Source organism: Capricornis sumatraensis, chromosome 2 (genome assembly GCF_032405125.1).
Source record: "Capricornis sumatraensis isolate serow.1 chromosome 2, serow.2, whole genome shotgun sequence".
NCBI lineage: Eukaryota > Metazoa > Chordata > Mammalia > Artiodactyla > Bovidae > Capricornis > Capricornis sumatraensis.
In genome coordinates, this window is record NC_091070.1 from 200253274 (window position 1) to 200275892 (window position 22619).

The 22619-nt window shown below is 52.5% G+C and overlaps 2 protein-coding genes across 2 annotated transcripts; both read left to right on the top strand.

Moving 5' to 3' along the window:
- Positions 1 to 529: 529 nt before the first annotated feature.
- On the top strand, positions 530 to 4582 carry KNCN (kinocilin). The gene is made up of 3 exons (XM_068992270.1): positions 530 to 680; positions 2459 to 2533; positions 4503 to 4582. The coding sequence occupies exons 1-3, from the start codon at positions 530 to 532 to the stop codon at positions 4580 to 4582; spliced, it is 306 nt and encodes a 101-aa protein (XP_068848371.1).
- A 17256-nt stretch (positions 4583 to 21838) lies between these two features.
- TMEM275 (transmembrane protein 275) lies at positions 21839 to 22375 on the top strand. The gene has a single exon (XM_068963707.1). The coding sequence runs from the start codon at positions 21839 to 21841 to the stop codon at positions 22373 to 22375; it is 537 nt and encodes a 178-aa protein (XP_068819808.1).
- Positions 22376 to 22619: the final 244 nt, after the last annotated feature.

The window sequence follows — 22619 nt, forward strand, 5'->3', positions numbered from 1 at the left end:
CAACTCACATTGCAACCTCATGAATAACTCAGCACCTCCTGCTGCCTACATCTCTGAGGAAGCCTGGTCCCCTAGACCCCCTCCCCCTTGCAACCATTGCTTTAAACTTTAATAGGCTGAAGCTCAGTGGCAGCCGAACAGGCTCCAGGGACCTGGGGCAGGATGTCCTGGGCAGGGGAACTCAGACTGCCCCGGGGCACAGGCCCAGCTCTCCAGAGCTCTGGCAGCCAAGGCCGGATGTGGTCAGGCAGGCATCCTGGGAGTGGCTTCCAGCTTCAGGGGCCTATAGGGAAGGAAGAGTAAGCTGGAGTGACCTGGGAGAGATCCTCGCTCAAGGTGGGGCCCCAGAGACTGTGGTGGGATAGGGTTGCATATAAACCCAAAGGTTAGCAGCCCAGAATCTTACTGCCCAGAGACTGTCTTCCTGAAGGTGAAGCTCTAGCAAGGAGACATCCAAGAGGACCAAGACCTCCAGAGCTGTTTCAGGGACAGGCTCCACTGGTAGAGGCAGTGCCCTGGGTAGGCCTGCATGGACATCCCCATCAGCAGCAGAGACTTCCGCTGCCTGCAGCTGGCCTGCGTGGCCCTTGGCCTTGTAGCCGGCAGCATCATCATCGGCGTCTCCATCTCCAAAGCTGCAGCTGCCGTGGGCGGGATCTTTATTGGCGCTGCTGGTCTGGGTGAGAAGGTGCTGGGCTCAGAGAGGGAGCTGGGGTGGGGGGTGGGGAGAGGGGACCACGGCCAGGTGAACAAGAAATGGAGGGAAGAGCTGGGTCATCAGGAATCGGCTGGGGAGGATAGAAGTTGGAGGTGTGAGCAAGGCAGCCATCAGGGGTACAGGGAGGGAGAGGGAGGCTGAGCTGATTCCCATAGCACACTGCAGGGGTGAGGAGGCAGGAGCTGGTGAACCCTGCTCTCCGGCCACTCCCGCTCCAGCTCCCCAGTCCCAAGCCCTGGGCTCTTGACTTAGTGTTAGGACTCATAAGCTTGTTCCAGATGGGTTGGTGGGGGCTGGGTAGAAAAGGACAGAGTTCTCTGTGGGACTCACCTGGAGCCCCGACAGGATCCAGCTCAGACAAACGGTTTCCTTTTCTTTCCTGGAATGTTGCCACAGCAGATCTGTCTATCCAGGCATCTGTCTGTCTGTCCAGACCAGGCCCACTGATATCCCCACAGTGGTGCTAGGTACATCCCACATCCCCTCCACCATCCTGGGCATGGGCAGAACCAGAAGCACCAGGGCAGTGGGCTCTGGTATCTGCACCTGTGAACTCAGGCCAGGGGCCAAACCCTTGGGAGTGACGGAGCAGGACCCATTCTTCCACTACCCCCCCCCCCCAGCTCACTGAGGGGCCTCCAGTCCTGCCCTTGGGAGCCCTAGGGGAGGGTGGGGAGTCAGAGCTGGGGGTGCCAATGGGCCCATTTCCAGCTGCAGAGGGAGGAAGAAACCAAACTGCCATCGCCTGGGCAGGGTGGAGCCAGGAGCCTGAGCCTTCACAGCCAGTCACCCCTTCCCCGAAAGGCACTGCTCCGCACCCCCTCCTGGGGCTGGGTGTTGGGGAATGCCCGCCACCAGCACGCACACCCATAGTCCCAACCCTACCCACTCATGCTGCTCCCATGCACACCCATAGCCCAGCCCCAGGCTCACAGCCCCAGCTTCATACAGCTCGCCCTAAACAGGCTCCCTCCTCACCATAGAACCCCTCCATGTCTCTCTTCTTAGGGCTCCTCATCTTGGCCTACCCTTTCCTGAAGTCTCGTTTCAACCTGGAGCACATCCTGCCCACGATAGGTGAGTCCTTTCCCCCATCCCCACTGCTGCCAAGAACTGCCTGGACCCTCTGTGTGTAAGTCTGCAGCCCCCTGTGCAGTGCGGCCAAGCCCACATGTGTGACGGTACTGGCTGCATGTGTTAGAGATGCTGTGTGTGTGTGCGTGTGTGTGTTGTGTAGGCATTGCTGTGACTGCACACAGACTCCAGCCTTCCACTAAGTCCCTGAACCAGCTCAGAGCACCTAGAACCCCCACCTCCCCTGATCAGTTTTTCTTCTTCCCCAAAGCCTCCAAGATCTCCAGATAACCCTACTTCATCCCTGAGCTTCCATAAAGACCCTCTAGCTCCCCTGAGACCTCAGGACCCTGGATAGCTCCTCACCTCATCTCAGCTCCCCACATAGGTGCTCCCATCTCCATCAGCCCTATACATTCATCCCCAGTTCTCCCCAGGACCCCCACCTCCTTACATATCTGCTGTCTTCTCCTTCAAGGGCCCGTTTCTTCCACCTTTGTTCCCTCCCCAAATCTGCGCAGATCATGTGGGAGACGTCAAGGAAGTAGAGGAGCACAGACAGCAGCCAGGATGGGGAGTAGACAACCGGAAGGACTTCCCTTCCCATAGCTGGACTTGATCTGAGAATGGCTCAGTAACCACAGGGCTTGTGCTCTCATCCTACAGGGAGCCTGAGAATCCACCCCCAGCCAGGGGCAGACCATGGGGAGGGAAGAGCCAGTGCCAATGGAAATAAAGAGGGTAAGCTCCAGAAATTCCGGAGTCTATCTTCCATCTTCCCCTCTGGGTACACAGCCCAGAGAAGCCACCTTGACGGACGTGCAAAGAGGGCTTCTCCAGTCACAGGGAGCCAGATGTGTTGCATGGCTCTTCCACGAGCTTAGTCAAAACGCGTCTTGCTCCCAGCGGAGCTCAGGCCCTCTGGTTCCCAAGGTTTCTCTGTCAGGCCCAGTATAGCACCACACTGCCCTCCCTCCCTCAGCCCAATGCCCAGCTATTTTCTCACTCTCCTTTCCCATAGCGGAATCCCACTCTCAGAGCTGGTACCTGAAACTGGGCATCTCCTTCCTCCTCTATCCCGCCACACTGGAAAATTCCAGGGCAAGAGTTTCTCAAAGGTGCCCCTGCCCCCAGTGTCTGCCGCCCATGGTGGGATGCTGAGCACTCAGCAAAAGGTTCCATCCCAGACACTGTTCCAGGCACTCTCCATACGTTGATTTTTTTCATTCTCAGAACAGCCATATGAGGCAGGTACTATAATTAGCCCCACTTTATATAATGGGGCAACTGAGGCCCAAACTGCCAACACCTCTTGGATCATTGACAAAGAAAGATAGTTCCACAAAAACATCTACTTCTGCTTTATTGACTATGCCAAAGACTATGACTGTGTGGATCACAACAAACTGTGGAAAACTCTTAAAGAGATGGGAATACCAGACCACCTTACCTTGCCTCCTGAGATATCTGTATGCAGGTCAAGAAGCAACAGTTAGAACTGGACATGGAACAACAGACTGGTTCCAAATTGTCAAAGGAGTACATCAAGGCTGTATATTGTCACTCTGTTTATTTAACTTATATGCAGAATACCTCATGCAAAATGCCTGGCTGGATGAAGCACAAACTGGAATCAAGATTGCCGGGAGAAATATCAATAACCTCAGATATGCAGATGACACCACCATTAGGGCAGAAAGCGAAGAAGAACTAAAGAGCCTCTTGATAAAAGTGAAAGAGGAGAGTAAAAAAGTTGTCTTAAAGCTCAACATTCAAAAAACTAAGATCATGGCACCCGGTCCCATCACTTCATGGCAAATAGATTGCAAAACAATGGAAACAGTGAGAGACTTTATTTTGGGGGGCTCCAAAATCACTACAGATGGTGACTGCAGCCATGAAATTAAAAGACACTTACTCCTTGGAGGGAAAGTTATGACCAACCTAGACAGCATATTAAAAAGCCAGAGACATTACTTTGCTGACAAAGGTCCATCTAGTCAAAGCCATTTTTTCCAGTGGTCATGTATGGATGTGAGAGTTGGACTATAAAGAAAGCTGAGTGCCAAAGAATTGATACTTTTGAACTGTGGTGTTGGAGAAGACTCTTGATAATCCCTTGGACTATAAGAAGATCAAACCAGTCCATCCTAAAGGAAATCAGTCCTGAATATTCATTGGAAGGACTGATGTCGAAGCTGAAACTCCAATCCTTTGGCCACCTGATGCAAAGAACTGACCCATTGGAAAAGACCCTGATGCTGGGAAAGATTGAAGGCAGGAGGAGAAGGGGACAACAGAGGATGAGATGGCTGGATGGCATCACTGACTCGATGGCCATGAGTTTGAGCAAGCTCCAGGAGTTGGTGATGGACAGGGAAGCCTGGCGTGCTGCAGTCCATGGGGTCGCAAAGAGTCTGACATGACTGAGCAACTGAACTGAACTGACTGAGACCCAGGGAGGTTATGAGACTCAGCTGGGAAGTGATGGGGCCAGAAACCAGGCGTCAGCCCCCAGTGCTGCCTCTAACTCCCACACCATGTTGCTGTCCTGTTGAAGGGCCACTCTGTCCATCCATGTCTCTTTAAACCAGGCTGCCCTCCAAGACTCCCTCCCTCCCCATTCTATTCCCTCTGACCCCAGGTTCCCCTGGGAGGCTCTGACCCAGGATCTGTCCATTCAGCCACCCTGTCCTGGTCTCTCCCACAGGAGCCCGTAGCAGCCTGTCCACCGTGAGCAGAACCCTGGAGAAGCTGAAGCCTGGGGGCCGGGGGACTGGGGAGGGCTGAGGCAGGGGCTGAGGGGTTGCCCCCTGCCCTGCGCTCTCTTCCCCCTGCTTCCCCAGTCTCAGAGCCTGGATCCGAACCTGAGAAGAACCAGCTCCTGGAGACGCCAGACTTGCATCCGCAAAAGCCAGTGGAAATGGATTCCTGTAATGGGCGGGGCTGGGACCAAGGTGTCTCTAGTTTCAGAAGGCTCTTGACCTGGATCTTCTCTCTGAACAGCAGCTCAGCTTTCTTCCCTTTCTGATCTACTGACTGGCTTCTCTGGAATGTGGGGCCCAGTGATGCCCCAGTCCCTTGCTCCAGCCTGGCCAGGGAAGTGAACTACAAGCCCTCAGGAACCACAGCCGGGTTCTGAGCCCTCAGTCCTGAAGGCCTGGCCCTGGGCCTCAAGAATTCACTGGCTGGATGGAGGGGCCGGACCAGGCTCTTCTGAATATCAGAAGCTCTGAACCACTCCTCAGGGACAGGCCCTGAGCAGCAGTGAACCAGACAAGGGGCAGAGCCTGGAAAAATGAAATGGCCACTGCCTTGACAGGGGCCTAGGAGGCAAGGCCTGGAGGCTTCAGGAGGAGGCAGCTCCTGAGCTGACCCCTGTGCTGAGACTCCTGGGGTCTGACTGCACTGTTTAAGGCTTTTCAAGATCTGACTGCAGAGAAGACCTCCAAGCCTTCCTCTCCTCCCCACCCTCTCACTGCTCCTGAGCAACCTAAATGCATCCAAGCTGCCAAGCCCTGGCGCTGCCAGGCCCTGGCCTGTGTTCTGGATGCCCCCTACTCGTGCCTCTTTGCCTATCAAACCTCCACCTCTGAAGGCCCGCTTCCAAGTGTCCCTCGACCACAGTGCCCTCCACGTCCTCTTCCACCAGCCTCTGTCTCCCTCTCTCGACATGCTCCAGGCAGGTTGAAATCTCCTTTTTCACAAAACAATTACTAATTTTGTGTAAACCTACTGCCTATTGCCCTTCTCCAGTTAGCATAAGCGTAGACAGTAAACGCTCAATAAATGTTGCTGCTGCTGCTGCTGCTAAGTCACTTCAGTCGTGTCCGACTCTGTGAGACCCCATAGACGGCAGCCCACCAGGCTCCCCCGTTCCTGGGATTCTCCAGGCAAGAACACTGGACTGGGTCGCCATTTCCTTCTCCAAAGCATGAAAGTGAGAAGTGAAAGTGAAGTCGCTCAGTCATGTCCGACTCCTAGCCCCATTGACTGCAGCCTACCAGGCTCCTCCGCCCATGGGAGTTTCCAGGCAAGAGTACTGGAGTGGGGTGCCATTGCCTTCTCTGTAAATGTTAAATGGCTTCAATTTGATGGAGAACCAATTCTCTAGGCTATCCCTGGAAAGCCACTTCAGGCTCCACGTATTCATAGGGTTTGGGGCCAGGCAGACCTGACCAGTGTGCGACTGTGCAGAAAACACTGCTCCTCCCTCCCCACTGCCCCTCACATGCCTGTGCCCTCAAGGTGACCTCTGTGCAGACTTCTGCTCCATGTGGCTCCTGTCCTGGTTGGTGAGCAGAAGACAAGCTATGAGGAGTCTCATTCTCCAAGGATCACTGCTGATGACGCCTCCTCTTGGAAGCCTCCCCGGATTCTCTGTGCTCCATCACAGCCCACAGCACTCTAAGTGGCCTCTATTTCCCCCCTTCATGAAAGTAGGAAGCTGACAGCCAACACATGGAAAGTTCCCAGTGGATGTTGGAAAATCACACCATAAGTAGGAAAGACCATCCAATTGTACAGATGGAAAAGTTGAGGCTCTGCAGGAAAAGGAATCGGGTCCCACAGTGAGAGACTGTGGAGCCAGGCCTCGCATTCAGGCTCCTTCTCTCTACCTGCCCAAAGCGCTACCCTTTGCTACTACTCTCTGCACAGGCCCCAGCAATAAGTGCTCTGACCACAGTGGAATAGAGCTCCATGGATAGAATCAGTTGCCCAAATGCTGGTGGGCTGGGGAGTGTTTGGTTCCTCCAGCCCAAGGGAAGTCAACAGTCCCCTCCTTCCATTTCCCCCCTTTTCACATCCCTCCTGCCTGCTCCCTGCCCCTTCTCCTTCCCCTCAACATCATCATCATGAACAATAAATCAGGTCTGGTTTCCTTGATCAATAAGGAAACCCTCCCTCTGGTCCATCTTCAGTCTTCACCAGCAGCACCCCAAAGAGATGTGCAGGGGTGGATAGGGTAGAAGTGGGGAAGGGGGAGCCTGAGCCATGGGGATTGTGGTCCCCACCTCGCCCACCATCAACCCTTCCCAGCCATATATCCCCCACGCTGGCCTATGGTATCCCAGATGCCTGCCAGAGCAGTGCCGGGGATCAGAGTGCAATAAATTAAGAAATGAACACATGAAAACGCAGAGCTACGTCCTTTGAGGAAGTACTGTGTGGGGGCTCAAAGGACCCTTAAAGCTCTGGGAATTCCCCAGGCCTGGGCTTGTTTCTTCTCTCTCCCTGCCAGGGGCTTCCTGAGTCCTCCCTTCCCTCCAGTCTAGGTGAGTGTCTGCATACCTCCTTCCCAACTGCATCTCTACCCACTCCCCACCCCTGACCTCCCCCACCTCCTCAACCTGGTCACTGGGAGAGGCCATGAGGAGTCACTGCCTTCTCCCCATGCATGCTTTGGAAGGAGGTGAGGTTGGGCCTAGCAGCCAGGGATGGTGTGGTGGCAGTGTGAGGGGAAGTGCCCCCTCCCCTCTGAGCAGATCCAGAACCCTCCATTCAGCATGGGAGTGAGGGGACAGATACAGGTCTTTGGACCCAGCTCTTTCAGCAGTCTATTCAATAAATGAAATTAATTCTGTCCAGTAGCCTCACTCTGACCTCAGCTGTGGCTGTGCTGGCCAGTCTCGGACTGAGCGCTGAGAATATACCAAAGGTGGGGGGTGCTGGGTCCAGGGAGCCCCCTGGAAGTCACATCCCCACTGGGTCAACCCGGAGGACTGGAGTCTGTGCCTGTGATAAGACTCACATCCTGGTTCTGCACACCTCCTCACTGGGTGAGGGGCAGAGGGGGTGAACCAGAGACTGAGCCTGGGGCCACAGTTTCTTCATCCTCATATGGAAGGGGAGTGGTACGTCCCAGACCACTATCAGGAGGAAGGTTGCGTGGCAGGTGATTCACAACAGGGCGGATTTATGAATGGATAAGTGAATGAATGAAGAGGGGGTTGGAGATGCTCCTCCAGCTGAACTCCCCAGATCCTGGAAAATCAGCACCTCAGACTCCCACAGTCCTTTCCAACACAGTCCAGCCGGGAGGCGCTGGTGCCCAGCACTCCCTCCTCCCACTCCCTCCTCCACCCTCCTCAACCCTTACAAATCCCACCAGGAGCTGTATAAGGGGCTCATGACCACACCTCTTTCTACGGTGCAGGATTGGTGGAGGGTGATTGGAGAAAGGGTGCTGAAAATAAGACTCATGTCTGGAAAAATCTTCCTGCTCCCACAGTTCCACCCTCCTCCCTCGCCCAGGGTGGGGAATCTCCCGCAGACTAAAGACAGAGTCAGTGCGACCTACACCCCTCACTCCAGAGTGAACGGCAAGGTATCCATCCCGAACTCAGACTCCAGAAGTCCAGACTGGGGAGCGTGTGGGCGGCTGGGAGTTCACTGCCAGGCGCTTGAAAAGCGTGAAACCTAGAAACCGGGAAGGGAGAAGGGCGGCGCGGAGCTGGAGCCAGAGAGGAGAGGAGACTTGGTGCGAATGATGATCCGTGGGGGCTCAAAGGGAGCAGAGGAACCGCAACGTCGCTGAGAGGGGCGCTCAGAACCTGCGCAGCCCGCAGCCTGCCACTGGCCCCTCCCAGTCCCTGGGGGGCTGCTTCCTGGCGCCCTCCTTCCCCCGCCCACCCGCTAAGCCCGGGATCGGCAAGCAGTCAACCAGGTGAGTGAGGGGGACCAGCGGCCACTGCCCTACCCAGCCCCAGCCCCATCAAGTGGGCGCCCCGTGGCTGCCCTGCTCTCTAAGGATCCTTCCTCCCTTGAGGGGCCCCAGGCAGAACCAACCGAGAAGTGTTCACTGAACTGGCTCAGGCAAGTGCGAGCTACAGGTGTTGGGGGAGGCAGGAGAGAAGGCAAGAGGAGGGCAGGAGAGGGGAGAAGATGAGGAGGGTAGCTTTAGAACTAGACGGGGTATTCCATCCAGTCCTAAACCCCAGAGGAATTGAGTAGCTGCAGACAAGAGGGCAAGGACCTGTGCCTTGAGCACAGTCCTCTGAAAAGAGATGAGAACCACAGAGAGGGGAGGCAGGAGAAGGGAACGCACAGCATGCAGCGGCTGCCTTGGGCCCCTCTGCTCTACCCTAAACCCTCCTACTCTCTACTCAGCAAGTATCTGCCCTAGAGTCCACCTCCAGTCCCCACCCCGGTGCCCACCGCACCCTCTCAAGAAAGTAAGGAGGGAATCAGGGAGAAGTGGGCTCAGAGCAACCTCCAAACCAGGAGACAGATAAAGGCAGGTGACAGTGGTCCCTCTGACCTTAACCATGTGTTTAACCAACATTCCCTGGGCACCTGGGGAGACCAGGGGGATGTGGCAGTGAAGAAGGAGGATATAACTCTGATGCTCACGGGAGACCAGTGGGGGAATGTGGACCTGGACACAGGAGTTCCCCATCACCGAGGCAAAGGAAGGCTTCCTGGAGGAAGTGACGTCCCAGATGCGCTCTGAACTGGAGTCAGCCAGGTAAAGCAGCAGAAGCAGCGTGGTCACCCGACCACAGCTGGTGAGTTCAGCTCCACTCCAGCAAAATCAAGAGGGTGGCCTAGAGGGAGCCACGGCTGGGAAAGCCCAGGAGGGGTTCCCTCGGGAGTCGGAGGGGGCAGAGAGCTGCATGGGGTAGCAGTGAGACTAGAGAGGAAGAGATGGGCTCTAGAGACCCCTGGAGGGAAGCACCTGCAGGGCTGGTGCCAGACAAGAGGGGACTGTGTGGAGGACAATCCAGGGGAGGAGGAGCAAGGATGAAGCTGGGTCTCTGGCTGTCAGTCTAGGCTTTGTGGGAGAGGATGAAGTTTAAGAGGCCTGTTTCCAGGAGGAGGAGAATGTTTCCAGGGAGGAGGGTTCAGCGGGTCCAGGGCTGTGGAGAGGTCACGAACAATCTTCACTGGATTCAGCAACGAGGAGGCAGCTGGTGGCCTTGGAGCCAGCAGTCAAGGGTGGTGGCACAGAAGCCATATGGGAGTGGATTGATCTTTGAGAAGGAGGTAAAGTGGGGGTGTAGCCAGTGCTCTCAAGAAGGGGGGGCGAGGTTAAATGGAGGCAGATGTGGGGGAGATGGGGGCTTTGTTAGGTTTCAAGAGGGAGAGGCTTGAGTGCCTCCAAGAGGAGACGCAGGCGTGGCGAGGGGGTGATGGACACTGACGAGGAAGGTGGATGTCACCCCTGGGAGCCTTGAGGGCTGCCAGAGTCAAACCAAAGACAGGGATACACAAAGGCCCTGCTGCCTAGGAGCTGATTTTCTTTTCACCTACGAAGCTTCGCAGTTTGGGCACAAATGTGGAGGAGGCAGAAAGATGGACCCATGCAGAGTTGAGGCATCTCTGGCAGCTTTGACAGAAGGACAAAGGACCAAGTTGCAAGACACAGTAAACTGCAAGAGGGTAAGCAAAGTGAGGCAGTGTGGGTTCTCGGGTGGATGCAGAGAGAAGCAGAGACAAGAAGCTCATGGAGAAGAAGCAGAGCTCCAGGATGGCCTCAGATCAGAGCACAGTTACAGCTGGAGGCTGTGCAGTCATGGTGAGGGGCAGAGGTATAAAAAACACACAGCCTAAGGTTTCTTTAATGTAATTTTATTTATTATTTCTGGCTGTGCTGGGTTGTCCTTGCTGCGCAGGCTTTCTCTAGGTGCAATGTGTAGGCTTCTCCTTGCTGCAGCCTCTCTTGTCGTGGAGCCCAGGGCTTCAGTAGTTTTGGTGTGGGCTCTGGAGCTCAATAGCTGGCGCATGGGCTTGGCTGCTCTGGGGCATGTGGGATCTTCCTGGATCAGGGCTCAAACCTGTTTCTCCTGCAGTGGCAAGCAGATTCTTTACCACTGAGCCACCAAAGAAGCCCCACACAGCCTAGGTTTGAGTCCCAGCACTGCCACTTATTATCACCATGTCTGTGACCTTGGGCAAGTGACTCAACCCCTCTGAGCTTCTTTGTCCCCATCCAAAGCTGAAGATGGCAATAGCATCTATCTATAGGGTTGTCATAGGAGAAGGAAATGGCAGCCCACTCCAGTGTTCTTGCCAAGAGAATCCCAGGGACAGGGGAGCCTGGTGGGCTGCCGTCTATGGGGTCGCACAGAGTCGGACATGACTGAAGTGACTTAGCATAAGGTTGTCACAGGGCTTAAATGAGTTAGTGATGTAAAAGGCCGGGCATGCTGCAGTCCAGGGCGCTGCAAAGAGCTGGACATGACTGGGCAACTGTACAGCAACAACAATATAGACTTAAACCAGTGTTCGGCACGTAGCAGCACTGTACAGGTGTTTCTATAGTGGTAGCAACACAGCTTAGTCAAGAGTGGGATGGCTGGGTTTCTCAGAGGTGAAAGGGTTTCAGGGAGATGACAAGGGTGATGAGGGGAAGGGTGGCTGGGGCGGAAGGGAGGAATTGGGAATTGCAGAGGAGGAGCCAAGGCACTAGGTGGGTGCAGGGTGAGGCAGTTGTGCAAAGGATGCCGAAGCCCCTCAGGGATTTGCCCTGGAGGAGCAATCGTACATCCCAAAGCCTTGGAAGGAGGTGGGCAGGAAAGGCAGTCCTCTGCAGACAGTCTGCCATCCATCTCCGTGCTTCCGGGCAGACAGGTCTCCAGAGGTGCCTCTGCTTGGCAGCAGCTTCCTCTCACCAGATAGGCAGGCAATGGAGAGTGTCTGGCTGACTGGCTATGTGCTGGCCTGTGTCTTCAGCTCTCAGTGTGTAATGCACCTGTGTGTGTGTTTCTGGGTATATCCAGCCACTGAGTGTACACATGTGATGCATGTGTGTATATATGTGCACAAGCACTCAGGGATGAGGATCAAGGGCCGCAGGTGTCTGACACAGGAGCTGGGAAGCCACACCTCCAGACTTCATTCTCTCCGTTCTGTTTCCGGAGAATCAGTGTGAGCCTCTGTGTTTGTGTGTGTGTGTGTGTGTGTGTGTGTGTGTCCATGCACACATGAGTCTATTGCCTGGACAGGGTGTACGGGAGCTCTAGGATTGGCTAGGGTGGGGGTGGTGACAGCTTTGGGGGCTCCCAGGAGGCAGATTTCAGTTGGCAGAAGCTGAGAATTTTCAGGGTAGTGAATAAGCCGGCAATGAGTAATGGTGATGTGGGAGGTTCCCTGAGGATGGAGGTGTGATGGAGGGGGACAGTGGGGAGGCCAGGGGAGGGGGTTGGCCCAGACTTCCTGGGATTGAAGGGAAACGGAAGGGCCCAAGCTCAGGGAAACAGAAGGGTTCACAGTGAGGGATTCAGACTGAGCAAATGAGGCACTTGGTTTCACATGGAGGACAACGGGGGTGGTCCAGCGCCTGCTGCTTCGACCAAAGCCCCAGCCCCCTCACCCTCGCCCGGAAGCTCTGGGGCCCTTGCAGCAGGAACCTGGGACCAGGAGACCTGGCAGCTGCCCCCAGTTAAGCAACTGCTCTAGAACAACACAGACATCCCAGATTCAGGGACTGGGTGGGGCAGGCTGACCTGAAGCAGTTTCAGACAGAGCCCCCCGCCCTAGGAGCTCTGCATCCACCTAACAGAGGACCACCCTCCTTAGGCCCCAAGCTTGTTGGCTGGATAGTAATAATCAATTGCTAATTTTTAAAATAATCAAACACCTCTATACCTTCCAGTAAGCAGAAAGTCTGCTGTAGCAAAACAACATGACTTTCAACCTGACAGCTGCGTTCGAGTCCCAGTTTTACCTATTACAACTGAGTAAACCATGTTCTTCTCTCCCAGCCTCAGTTTCTCACTGGGTGAACTGGGTTCAGGACTGCAACAGCTCACAGGGTCACAGTAGTGTTAGTCGCTTAGTCGCTCAGTCGTGTCCAACTCTTAGTGACCCCATGGACTGTAGCCCACCAGGCTCCTCTGTCCGTGGAATTCTCCAGGATAAAACACTGGAGTGGGCTGCCACTCCCTTCTCCAAGGGTTCTTCCCAACTCAAGGCTTGAACCCTGTATTTCGGGCTGATTCTTTACCATCTGAGCCACCAGGGAAGCCCCACAGGGTCATAGTAACGATTAAACATGTTAGTGCTGGGAAAAGGCTTAGCACAGAGTCACTATTCAATGTGAGTACCCCTCCTCCAAAATTAGAACCCCCTGCCAAGCCCACCCCCAAATCAAGCAGTCAAGCAGCAGGTTACTTCTGCAGGGCAGGGTAGCGGGAATGACTTAATCACATCCCAAAGCAAAGAATAGCCATATTTCAGATGGATATACCATTTTTTGAGATCTTTTAATATGTTGGCAGTAATTTCTGAATAGGTTTCATGCCCACCCTCACAAACCACTAGCAGCAGGAGGACGGATTCAGAGACAATCACCTGGTTCAACCTTTCCCTTTACTTTCAGCAGCGGAAACCCAGAGAAGGGCCCTGGCCCGCCCACACTGCCCCACCAGACCAAAGTCAAGAACCCTGGTCATCTGAGACACAGTCCCTCGTGTCTGCCTCTGCCCCAAATAGCATTTATGGCCTGGACTCCCAAATAGAGTCCACACGGTCTCCCAGGCCGAGGTAAGGCGGGGGGCAGTCTGGCTGCCTAACCAGGGTCAGGCACAGTGACCAGCAGGGGTCGGAGCCCTGACTTTGTGGGAAAAGGCCAGGGTCTGGTCTGGCTTGGCCACAGGCTCCCTCCATGACCTTCCTCACTCCAAACTTCAGTGTCACCACTGTGTAGATGATGGAATTGAACAAGGTGATTTCTACAGGTTCAGCAGCTTGGGTGCTCACTAAAATTCAAGATTCAGAGCAATGACCTTCCCTCCTGCTCAGGCAATGGGGTTGAGGACTGGACTCAGGATGAAACAGAGTTTAAGAGATATTTGAAGAGATAGCAATGGTGCAAACTTGGAGGATCCTGCTTCTGAATTTAAAGACTCCATAGAGAAGGGAATGGTAACCCACTCCAGTATTCTTGACTAAAAAATAGTGTGGACAGAGGAGCCTAGCAGGCTATAATCCATGGGGCCACAAAGAGTCAGACACGACTGAGCAACTGAGCACAATCCTAGAAGTGATGATTGTGACAATCACACATTGGGCAGGAAATCACACATTGGCCAAGAAATGCAATCATAACATGTGTTCAGAGGGGAGAGTACCAAAACGATTTAGTGGATAGCACCAGTGACACCCACAGTGGAAGCCAGAGCACCCACTGCAAAACAGCATCCAACAGCCCCACCTGGAGGGCTACAATCCACCAGACAGAATGGGTAGTGCAGATGGGACTGCAACAGCTGAACAACTGCAGCACCTCCCTTGTGTGCCCCAGATCCCAATTAGCCAGGGTGGAGGCAGCTTCAGGGAGCTTCCCTGGTGGCTCAGATGGTAAAGAATCCGCCTGCAATACAGGAGACCTGGGTTCAATTCTTGGTTGAGAAGAAGATCCCCTGGAGGAGGGCATGGAAACCCACTCCAGTATTCCTGCCTGGAGAATCCCCATGGTCAGAGGAGCCTGGCAGGCTACAGTCCACAGGGTCGCAAAGAGTTGGACAGGACTGAGCACCTAAGCACAGCACAGCACAGGCAACTTCAGGAATCAGCCCAGCACCCATCTGCCCTTAGCCTGTTCTCTGCCTAGGGTGGAGACTCTGGGAGTAGTCTGTCTTCCAGAGTTAGTGCTGCCTCCTAGGAGCAGACAAGAATCACTCCTTGGCAATTAGCCCCTGGAAGCTCAGCTCTTGGGCAGGTATTAGCTTTAGTTGAACTGAGCCATGAAATTAAAAGACGCTTACTCCTTGGAAGGAAAGTTATGACCAACCTAGACAGCATGCTAAAAAGTAGAGACATTACTTTGCCAGCAAAGGTCCATCTAGTCAAGGCTATGATTTTTCCAGTGGTATATATGGATGTCAGAGTTGGACTATAATGAAAGCTGAGCGCTGAAGAATTGATGCTTTTGAACTGTGGTGTTGGAGAAGACTCTTAAGAGTCCTCTGGACTGCAAGGAGATCCAACCAGTCCATCCTAAAGGAGATCAGTCCTGGGTGTTCATTGGAAGGACTGATGTTGAAGCTGAAACTCCAATACTTTTTTGGCCACCTGATGTGAAAAGCTGACTCATTTGAAAAGACCCTGATGCTGGGAAAGATTGAGGGCAGAAGAAGGGGACAACAGAGGTTGAGATGGTTGGATGGCATCACCGACTCAATGGACATGGGTTTGGCTGGACTCTGGGAGTTGGCGATGGACAGGGAGGCCAGGCGTGCTGCAGTTCATGGGGTCGCAAAGAGTCGGACACGACTGAGTGACTGAACTGAACTGAGTGTACTAAGCCAAGGAAGGAGCAAAGTGAGTCTACCTTCCTTAGTTCAGTTCAGTTCAGTTCAGTCGCTCAGTCGTGTCTGACTCTTTGCGACCCCATGAATCGCAGCACACCAGGCCTCCCAGTCCATCACCATCTCCCGGAGTTCACTCAGACTCACATCCATTGAGTCAGTGATGCCAGCCAGCCATCTCATCCTGGGTTGGCCCCTTCTCCTCCTGCCCCCAATCTCTCCCAGCATCAGAGGCTTTTCCAATGAGTCAACTCTTCACATGAGGTGGCCAAAGTACTGGAGTTTCAGCTTTAGCATCATTCCTTCCAAAGAAATCCCAGGGTTGATCTTCTTCAGAATGAATTGGTTGGTTCTCCTTGCAGTCCAAGGGACACTCAAGAGTCTTCTCCAACACCACAGTTCAAAAGCATCAATTCTTCGGTGCTCAGCCTTCGTCACAGTCCAACTCTCACATCCATACATGACCACAGGAAAAACCATAGCCTTGACTAGACGGACCTTAGTCAGCAAAGTAATGTCTCTGCTTTTGAATATACTATCTAGGTTGGTCATAACTTTTCTTCCAAGGAGTAAGCATCTTTTAATTTCATGGCTGCAGTCAGCATCTGCAGTGATTTTGGAGCCAAAAAAAAAAAGTCTGACACTGTTTCCACTGTTTCCCCACCTATTTCCCATGAAGTGATGGGACCAGATGCCATGATCTTCGTTTTCTGAATGTTGAGCTTTAAGCCAACTTTTTCACTCTCCTCTTTCACTTTCATCAAGAGGCTTTTTAGTTCCTCTTCACTTTCTGCCATAAGGGTGGTGTCATCTGCATATCTGAGGTTATTGATATTTCTCCCAGCAATCTTGATTCCAGCTTGTGTTTCTTCCAGCCCAGCGTTTCTCATGATGTACTCTGCATAGAAGTTAAATAAGCAGGGTGCCAATATACAGCCTTGACGTACTCCTTTTCCTATTTGGAACCAGTCTGCTGTTCCATGTCCAGTTCTAATTGTTGCTTCCTGACCTGCATACAGATTTCTCAAGAGGCAAGTTAGGTGGTCTGGTATTCCCATCTCTTTCAGAATTTTCCACAGTTTATTGTGATCCACACAGTCAAAGGTTTTAGCATAGTCAATAAAGCAGAAATAGATGTTTTTCTGGAACTCTCTTGCTTTTTCCATGATCCAGCAGATGTTGGCAATTTGATCTCTGGTTCCTCTGCCTTTTTTAAAACCAGCTTGAACATCAGGGAGTTCACGGTTCATGTATTGCTGAAGTCTGGCTTGGAGAATTTTGAGCATTACTTTACTAGCATGTGAGATGAGTGCAACTGTGCGGTAGTTTGAGCATTCTTTGGCATTGCTTTTCTTTGGAATTGGAATGAAAACTGACCTTTTTCAGTCCTGTGGCCACTGCTGAGTTTTCCAAACTTGCTGGCATATTGAGTGCAGCACTTTCACAGCATCATCTTTCAGGATTTGAAACAGCTCAACTGGAATTCCATCACCTCCACTAGCTTTGTTCGTAGTGATGCTTTCTAAGGCCCACTTGACTTCACATTCCAGGATGTCTGGCTCTAGATTAGTGATCACATCATCATGATTATCTTGGTCATGAAGATCTTTTTTGTATAGTTCTTCCGTGTATTCTTGCCACCTCTTCTTAATATCTTCTGCTTCTGTTAGGTCCAGACCATTTCTGTCTTTTTTCGAGCCCATCTTTGCATGAAATGTTCCCTTGGTATCTCTAATTTTCTTGAAGAGCTCTCTAGTCTTTCCCATTCTGTTGTTTTCCTCTATTTCTTTGCATTGATCGCTAAAGAAGGCTTTCTTATCTCTTCTTGCTATTCTTTGGAACTCTGCATTCAGATGCTTATATCTTTCCTTTTCTCCTTTGCTTTTCACCTCTCTTCTTTTCACAGCTATTTGTAAGGCCTCCCCAGACAGCCATTTTGCTTTTTTGCTTTTTTTTTTCTACACAAAACACACCCTGTCCGCTGCTGTCATGCTAATTAGAGGAGCTTATTTACAAAGCCTGTGCCCTGTGCTTCAGTCATTCAATAAGCGCTTAGCAAACCCAGCACTGTACTGGGTTGAGAACTTGTGCTTTGGGATCAGGACACCAGTTTTCAAATCCTGGCACAACCACTGATACTCATGGCCTTGGGAAACTTGAATCTTTCTGTACCTTAAAATCCTCATATATAAAATGGGGATATGACAATAATGCTTAATTGCATTCTGTGAAAATTAAATTAGATGTTATTAAAAAGTGCTCAACATAACTAACTTAGTCAGCTTTGAAAATGCTAATTTCAGATTCTCATCTAGACTTTTTTATGGCTAAGAAAGACTAGCCTGTATCAGACCAACTCACTCACTGAGGATAACTAAAAGGCTGGATTAAACATTTAAGAAATCTGTTCAAAGGCATGGGAGAGCTATCAAGGCAATTGGTAAAGACAGTAAGGGCTTGAGGGGCCAAGATCTCGAAGAAAAGAGAAGTAATAATTTATTTCACTTTTTTCCTTAAGGCATTTTCCGGTTTGTAGGGGGCAATGGCGACCACGGAGTTGGGAAGTCACAATTGGGATTTAGAGCTGAAAAAGGTGAAAGGCCCTGTTAAACACCTCCAGTTTTAATTGGGAGCCCAAAGGACTATCTTCTAGGAATACTGGTTAAACAGATATAGACCAGACTCAGGAAGACTGAACCATAGCTCCAAGTCAATGCAATAACAGATTGGGTTAAGGTGGCCTGTCCCTTCTTCAGCTGTCAGAAGCAAAAGTAAATCTTCTCTAAAAGGAGATAGTATTATCCAGGGCTCAAGCTATCTCTACAATGTTGGGCATTTAATTAAAAAATTATCTAGCATTACAGGAGATAAGACTTAATGACCCAAAACCAAGAACGATAAAACAAACAATAGAAACAAGAGAGCCAGGTGTTGGAGTTTTCAGACATGGACTTTGAAGAGTTTAATACGTTCAAGAAAATACAAAAGAGGAAGTTTTTTAGTAGAAAACTGGATTTTATGAAATAGAATCAAGTGGCAATTCTAGAACTAGAAAGTTGTAACAATTGAAATTAAGAACTGAATAGATGGATTTTACAGCAGAGAAGACCCAGGTGAAGACAGGATTAGTGAACTGGATGACAGATCAGTAGAATTAACAGCCAGAGAGAATGGGGAGGCGGGGGGCGGAATACTAGAAAATACAGAGTAGTGTGTAAGAGACGTGTGGGACAATGCCAAATGGGTGAACGTGTACACAATTAGGGTTCCAGAAGGAGAGAAGAGAAAGAATAGGGGAAAAGATAATGGCTGAAATTTTTCCAAAACGGGCAGAAATCAAGGCAGGCTGTAGAAGCATCAGGAAGAACACAGAAGATAAAGACAAAGAAAATCTCACCTTGGCACATCATAGTAAAACTGCCAAAACCCAAAGATAAAGAGTCTTCTCTGTAAAAGAAAAGAAACAAGAGCCTTGGACCCTCTAGCCACCCAGGCTCCCCTACCCTTGTCCAATGTCAGCTTTCAAGAGTCTGTTGTGAGGCGAGCTGAAGGGCTAGACTCCATCCCTCCCTCAGGGGCTCCCTGCATCAGCCTCAGACAGAGCCTTTCCCATAGAAAGGGCAATGTCAGAAAATGATAAGGTGCAGAAGGGGTGAAATTTGGGAATCTCACAGCACCCCCTGAGGGCAACAGGAAGAAACTGTTGGGATTTACCTCCACATCAACCCCAAGGTCAAAAAAAAAGAAACAAGATTACCTACTGTGTGAACCAGACCACATGTTCTCTGATTCTGATCTACCTCTTAGTCTAGCCACTAGACCCAAATCGACTTCCCTCTCTGAGCCTCCATTTCCTCAGCTGTAAGATGTGGCTGTTAATCAGCATCAAGCAAGTGCATCATTCAGTGATGTCATGGATGTGAAGATGCTTTGCAAACTGTAAACTGTTGTACCCCTTCAGCGGCTGCTACTGCTGCCTGGCAGAACCAACAGCTGCAGATTAAAGACAGCAGATGGTTCATGCAAACAGGGAGCTTCCCGAGGAATCTGTGGTCAGTAGATGCCCTCGAGGGTCAACATACGCTTTCTTTGCCAGGATTTGGGGGGTTCTGAATTCCTGCCAGTGCAGTGTGTCAGCCAGGAGCTTCTGGCTGGAGTCCCAGGAAAGCTGCTACTTTCCCTGGTGCCACTTCCCAGCATGGTGCCAGGGAAGGGTGCCCTGTAGCCACCAGGTTGGGTAGACCTGGAAATGGCCTCCAGGCCTTCTAACCTGCTTGGGCCAAGCTGATTCCCACCTGGGTCCAGAGTGACAATGCAAACTGGCCTCACCTTTGTACACCCTGTCATCAAATTCTCTCCAACTCCCTTGTCAGGGCCTGTCCCTAAAGCCCTTCCACCTGAAGGGTGGAAACTGTTCTGATTCCAAACTCAATATGACCAACCCCTCAGATCTGAGGCCTGAGAGCCCCTTCTCTGTCAGCCACCACTACACAATGTGACTAATATGGAATTCTCACTATGTTCTTCATTGTTCTAAGCACTTGATTTAGCTTAAAGCATTTAATCATCCTCACATCCCATCATGTAGGTTCTCATAATAGCCCCAGTTACAGGTGTGAATTGGAGAAGGAAATGGCAACCCACTCCAGTATCCTTGCCTGGAAAATTCCATGTTCGGAGGAGCCTGGCAGGCTACAGTCCACGGGGTCACGAAGAGTTGGACACGACTGAGCAATTTCATTCACAGGCTTTCCCTGGTGGCTCAGCGGTAAAGAACCCACCTGCCAATGCAGACACACAGGTTCGATTCCTGGGTCAGGAAGATCCCCTGGAGAAGGAAATGGCAACCCACTCCAGTATTCTTGCCTGGAAAATCCCATGGACAGAGAAGCCTGGCAGGCTATAGTCCATGGGGTCACAAAAGATTCAGACATGATTTAGCAACTAACCAACAATAATAGGTGTTTACACTGAAACACAGAGAGGCCCTGTGTCCAGGTCATGCTCTGTTACTCATCCAGCATGCTCATCCCAGCAGAGCATGGTTCTGATCACACCCCTCCCACTCCAACTCAGAACCCTTTTCTGATACTTTTTCACAGTTCTAGCACAGTTCAGTTCAGTGGCTCAGTCGTGTCCGACTCTTTGCGACCCCATGAATCGCAGCACGCCAGGCCTTCTTGTCCATCACCAACTCCCGGAGTTCACTCAGACTCATGACCATCGAGTCAGTGATGCCATCCAGCCATCTCATCCTCTGTTGTCCCCTTCTCCTCCTGCCCCCAATCCCTCCCAGCATCAGAGTCTTTTCCAATGAGTCAACTCTTCCAGGATGACAATATACAGCCTTGACGTACTCCTTTTCCTATTTGGAACCAGTCTGTTGTTCCATGTCCAGTTCTAGCACAGCTCCATGGCAATGATCTCATCCTCCAAGGGCCTTAATACCTCTGATTCCATGTTATAGAACAGAATTCTCAAAATAGATGTCTTAAATTCCCCAGACTCTGAAGCTTCTGTATGCATTCCCAGAATTCTAGAATCCAATGATAGATTCCACAACCAGTTACAACAAGAAAAACCTAGAAGGGGATCCTAGTACCCAGTGACTGGGCTTTTAAGTCTAGATTCAACAGTATAATCTTGGGGAACTAATGGGGGTAGGACTGGAATCTAATAGAATGTCCAGTCTAGGAAGGACCTGGGGCCTTGGGTCTGCTCCAGCCCAACCCATGTAGGGACTGTCCCTTCTCACTTGCCAGCTGAAACCTCAGGAGCTCCTCACTGTCACAAGGTCACTCACTGGCCAGGCAGCAGGTCACGAGGTCCTGGCCTTGGATATTGCGTAAATCCACAGATCTCGCTGAGCTTCAGTTTCTTCCTCTGGACAAGCTGGGGCTAGACCAGATGGTTTCTAGGGCCTCTATTGCTCAGGGGAGGAAGTTGTCTAAATCCCAAGAGCTGCCCCTGCCCTCTGATTAGGACTACTGATCATGATCATCAGGTAATGAGCACCTAGGCACTGAGCTGAGCACTTTATAGCTATTTACTCATTTAATTGTTTCCCTGGTGGCTCAGACAGGAGAGAATCCACCCACTATGCAGGAGGTCTGGCTTCGATCCCTGGGTTGGAAAGATTCCCCTGGAGGAGGGCAAGACAACCCGCTCCAGTATTCTTGCCTGGAGAATCCCCATGGACAGGGGAGCCTGTAGGCAACAGTCCATGGTGTCGCAAAGAGCTGGACACAACTGAGGGACTAAGCACAGCACTCACTTAATTAGCCCAAGAAGGCTTCATGGAGGAGGGGAGGTGGACGGTCTGTGTCTGTCTGGAGGACAAGAGGGAGTGGGGAGGGAGAGAAGATAGCAAGATCTGCCACAAGGAAATCCAGGGACGAGGTGAAGAAGCCACTCTTCCCATGTGGGATGAGCTGTTGCTTCCCAGAGGCAGAGGCGGGAACTTGCCTGGCAATCCAGAGGTTAAGACTCCTGGCTTCCACTCCTGGCTTCCAAGCCTTGTCAGGGAAGCTCCCCATGCCGTCGAGATGCGGCAAAAAAAAAAAAAAAGTCTCACAGAGGCAGAGGCAAGGGCTAGTCAAGATGGCATGACCTCTGCGCTCCCAGGCACTGAACAGAGCCACAGAACCGAGGGCGGGGTGGAAAGCCCAGATGCCCAGCTGACCTCTCCGTTGCTCTCTGCCCACAGGACGACTGTGAGCTGAGCCCTGACATGTGGGCTGGCCGCGGCCGGCGGCAGGAGGAAACTGAATGAGTGCCCGGAGTCCCCAGGTCGATGCCGCCCCCAGAGAAGAGCCAGGGGCCTCCGGCCCGGGCGCCCGCGGGGCGCGCTCAGGACCGGCTGCCCGGCCCGGCGTCCCCGGCGCTGTTCTGCGCCTGCGGCCTGTGCTTGCTGCTGGCGGGCGTGAACGTGACGCTGGTGGGAGCCTTCGCCTCCTTCGTCCCCGGACACAACGCGCCCCTCGTCGTGGGGCCGGCGCTGCTCGTGCTGGCGCTCGGCTTCTTCGCGGCCTGCTGTGTGTGTAGCCGCCGCCGCGGCCGCGCGCGCCGTTCGCGCTCTGCGGGCGCTGGGAGTCCCGGACAGGGCGGCGGCGGCGGCGGGCGCGTGGCGCTGGAGATGGAGAGCAGCGAGCGCACGGCGCAGGACACCACGGCCGTGCAGCTGAGCCCCGCCGCCTCGGACGCGTCGTCCGGCCGCTCCAGCCCGGGCCCCGGGCCCTTCGCCCTGGACGCCCCCGCGCCCGCTGCAGTCTACGCGCCGCGCGCCGACGGGGTCCGGCTCGACCTGCCCCGGGAGCGCGTCGCCCCCTAGTGAACTGGGTTCCCGGCCCTGACTTCCTCTGTCCCGGTTCCCTCCCATCAGTGCCATTGAAGAAAAAACAGGGAGGAGGCGAAAGACAAGAAAAAGGAATTTTTCCTATGGGTCCAGGGCTGGGCACAGGTGGCCTCTTCTGTCCCATCTCTGGAACTTCCGGGGGCGGGGTGGGGAGGGGAATGTGATGACGGTGCCCAGGCACTGACAGCCCTCAAAGGAGGGAGCAATGCCTTGGCCCTTT

Coding starts and splice junctions, on each gene's coding strand:
- KNCN (XM_068992270.1), top strand. CDS start 530: ATGGACATCCCCATCAGCAGCAGAGACTTCCGCTGCCTGCAGCTGGCC. Junction 681..2,458: donor TATTGGCGCTGCTGGTCTGG/GTGAGAAGGTGC, acceptor CTCATCCTACAG/GGAGCCTGAGAATCCACCCC. Junction 2,534..4,502: donor TGCCAATGGAAATAAAGAGG/GTAAGCTCCAGA, acceptor TCTCTCCCACAG/GAGCCCGTAGCAGCCTGTCC.
- TMEM275 (XM_068963707.1), top strand. CDS start 21,839: ATGCCGCCCCCAGAGAAGAGCCAGGGGCCTCCGGCCCGGGCGCCCGCG.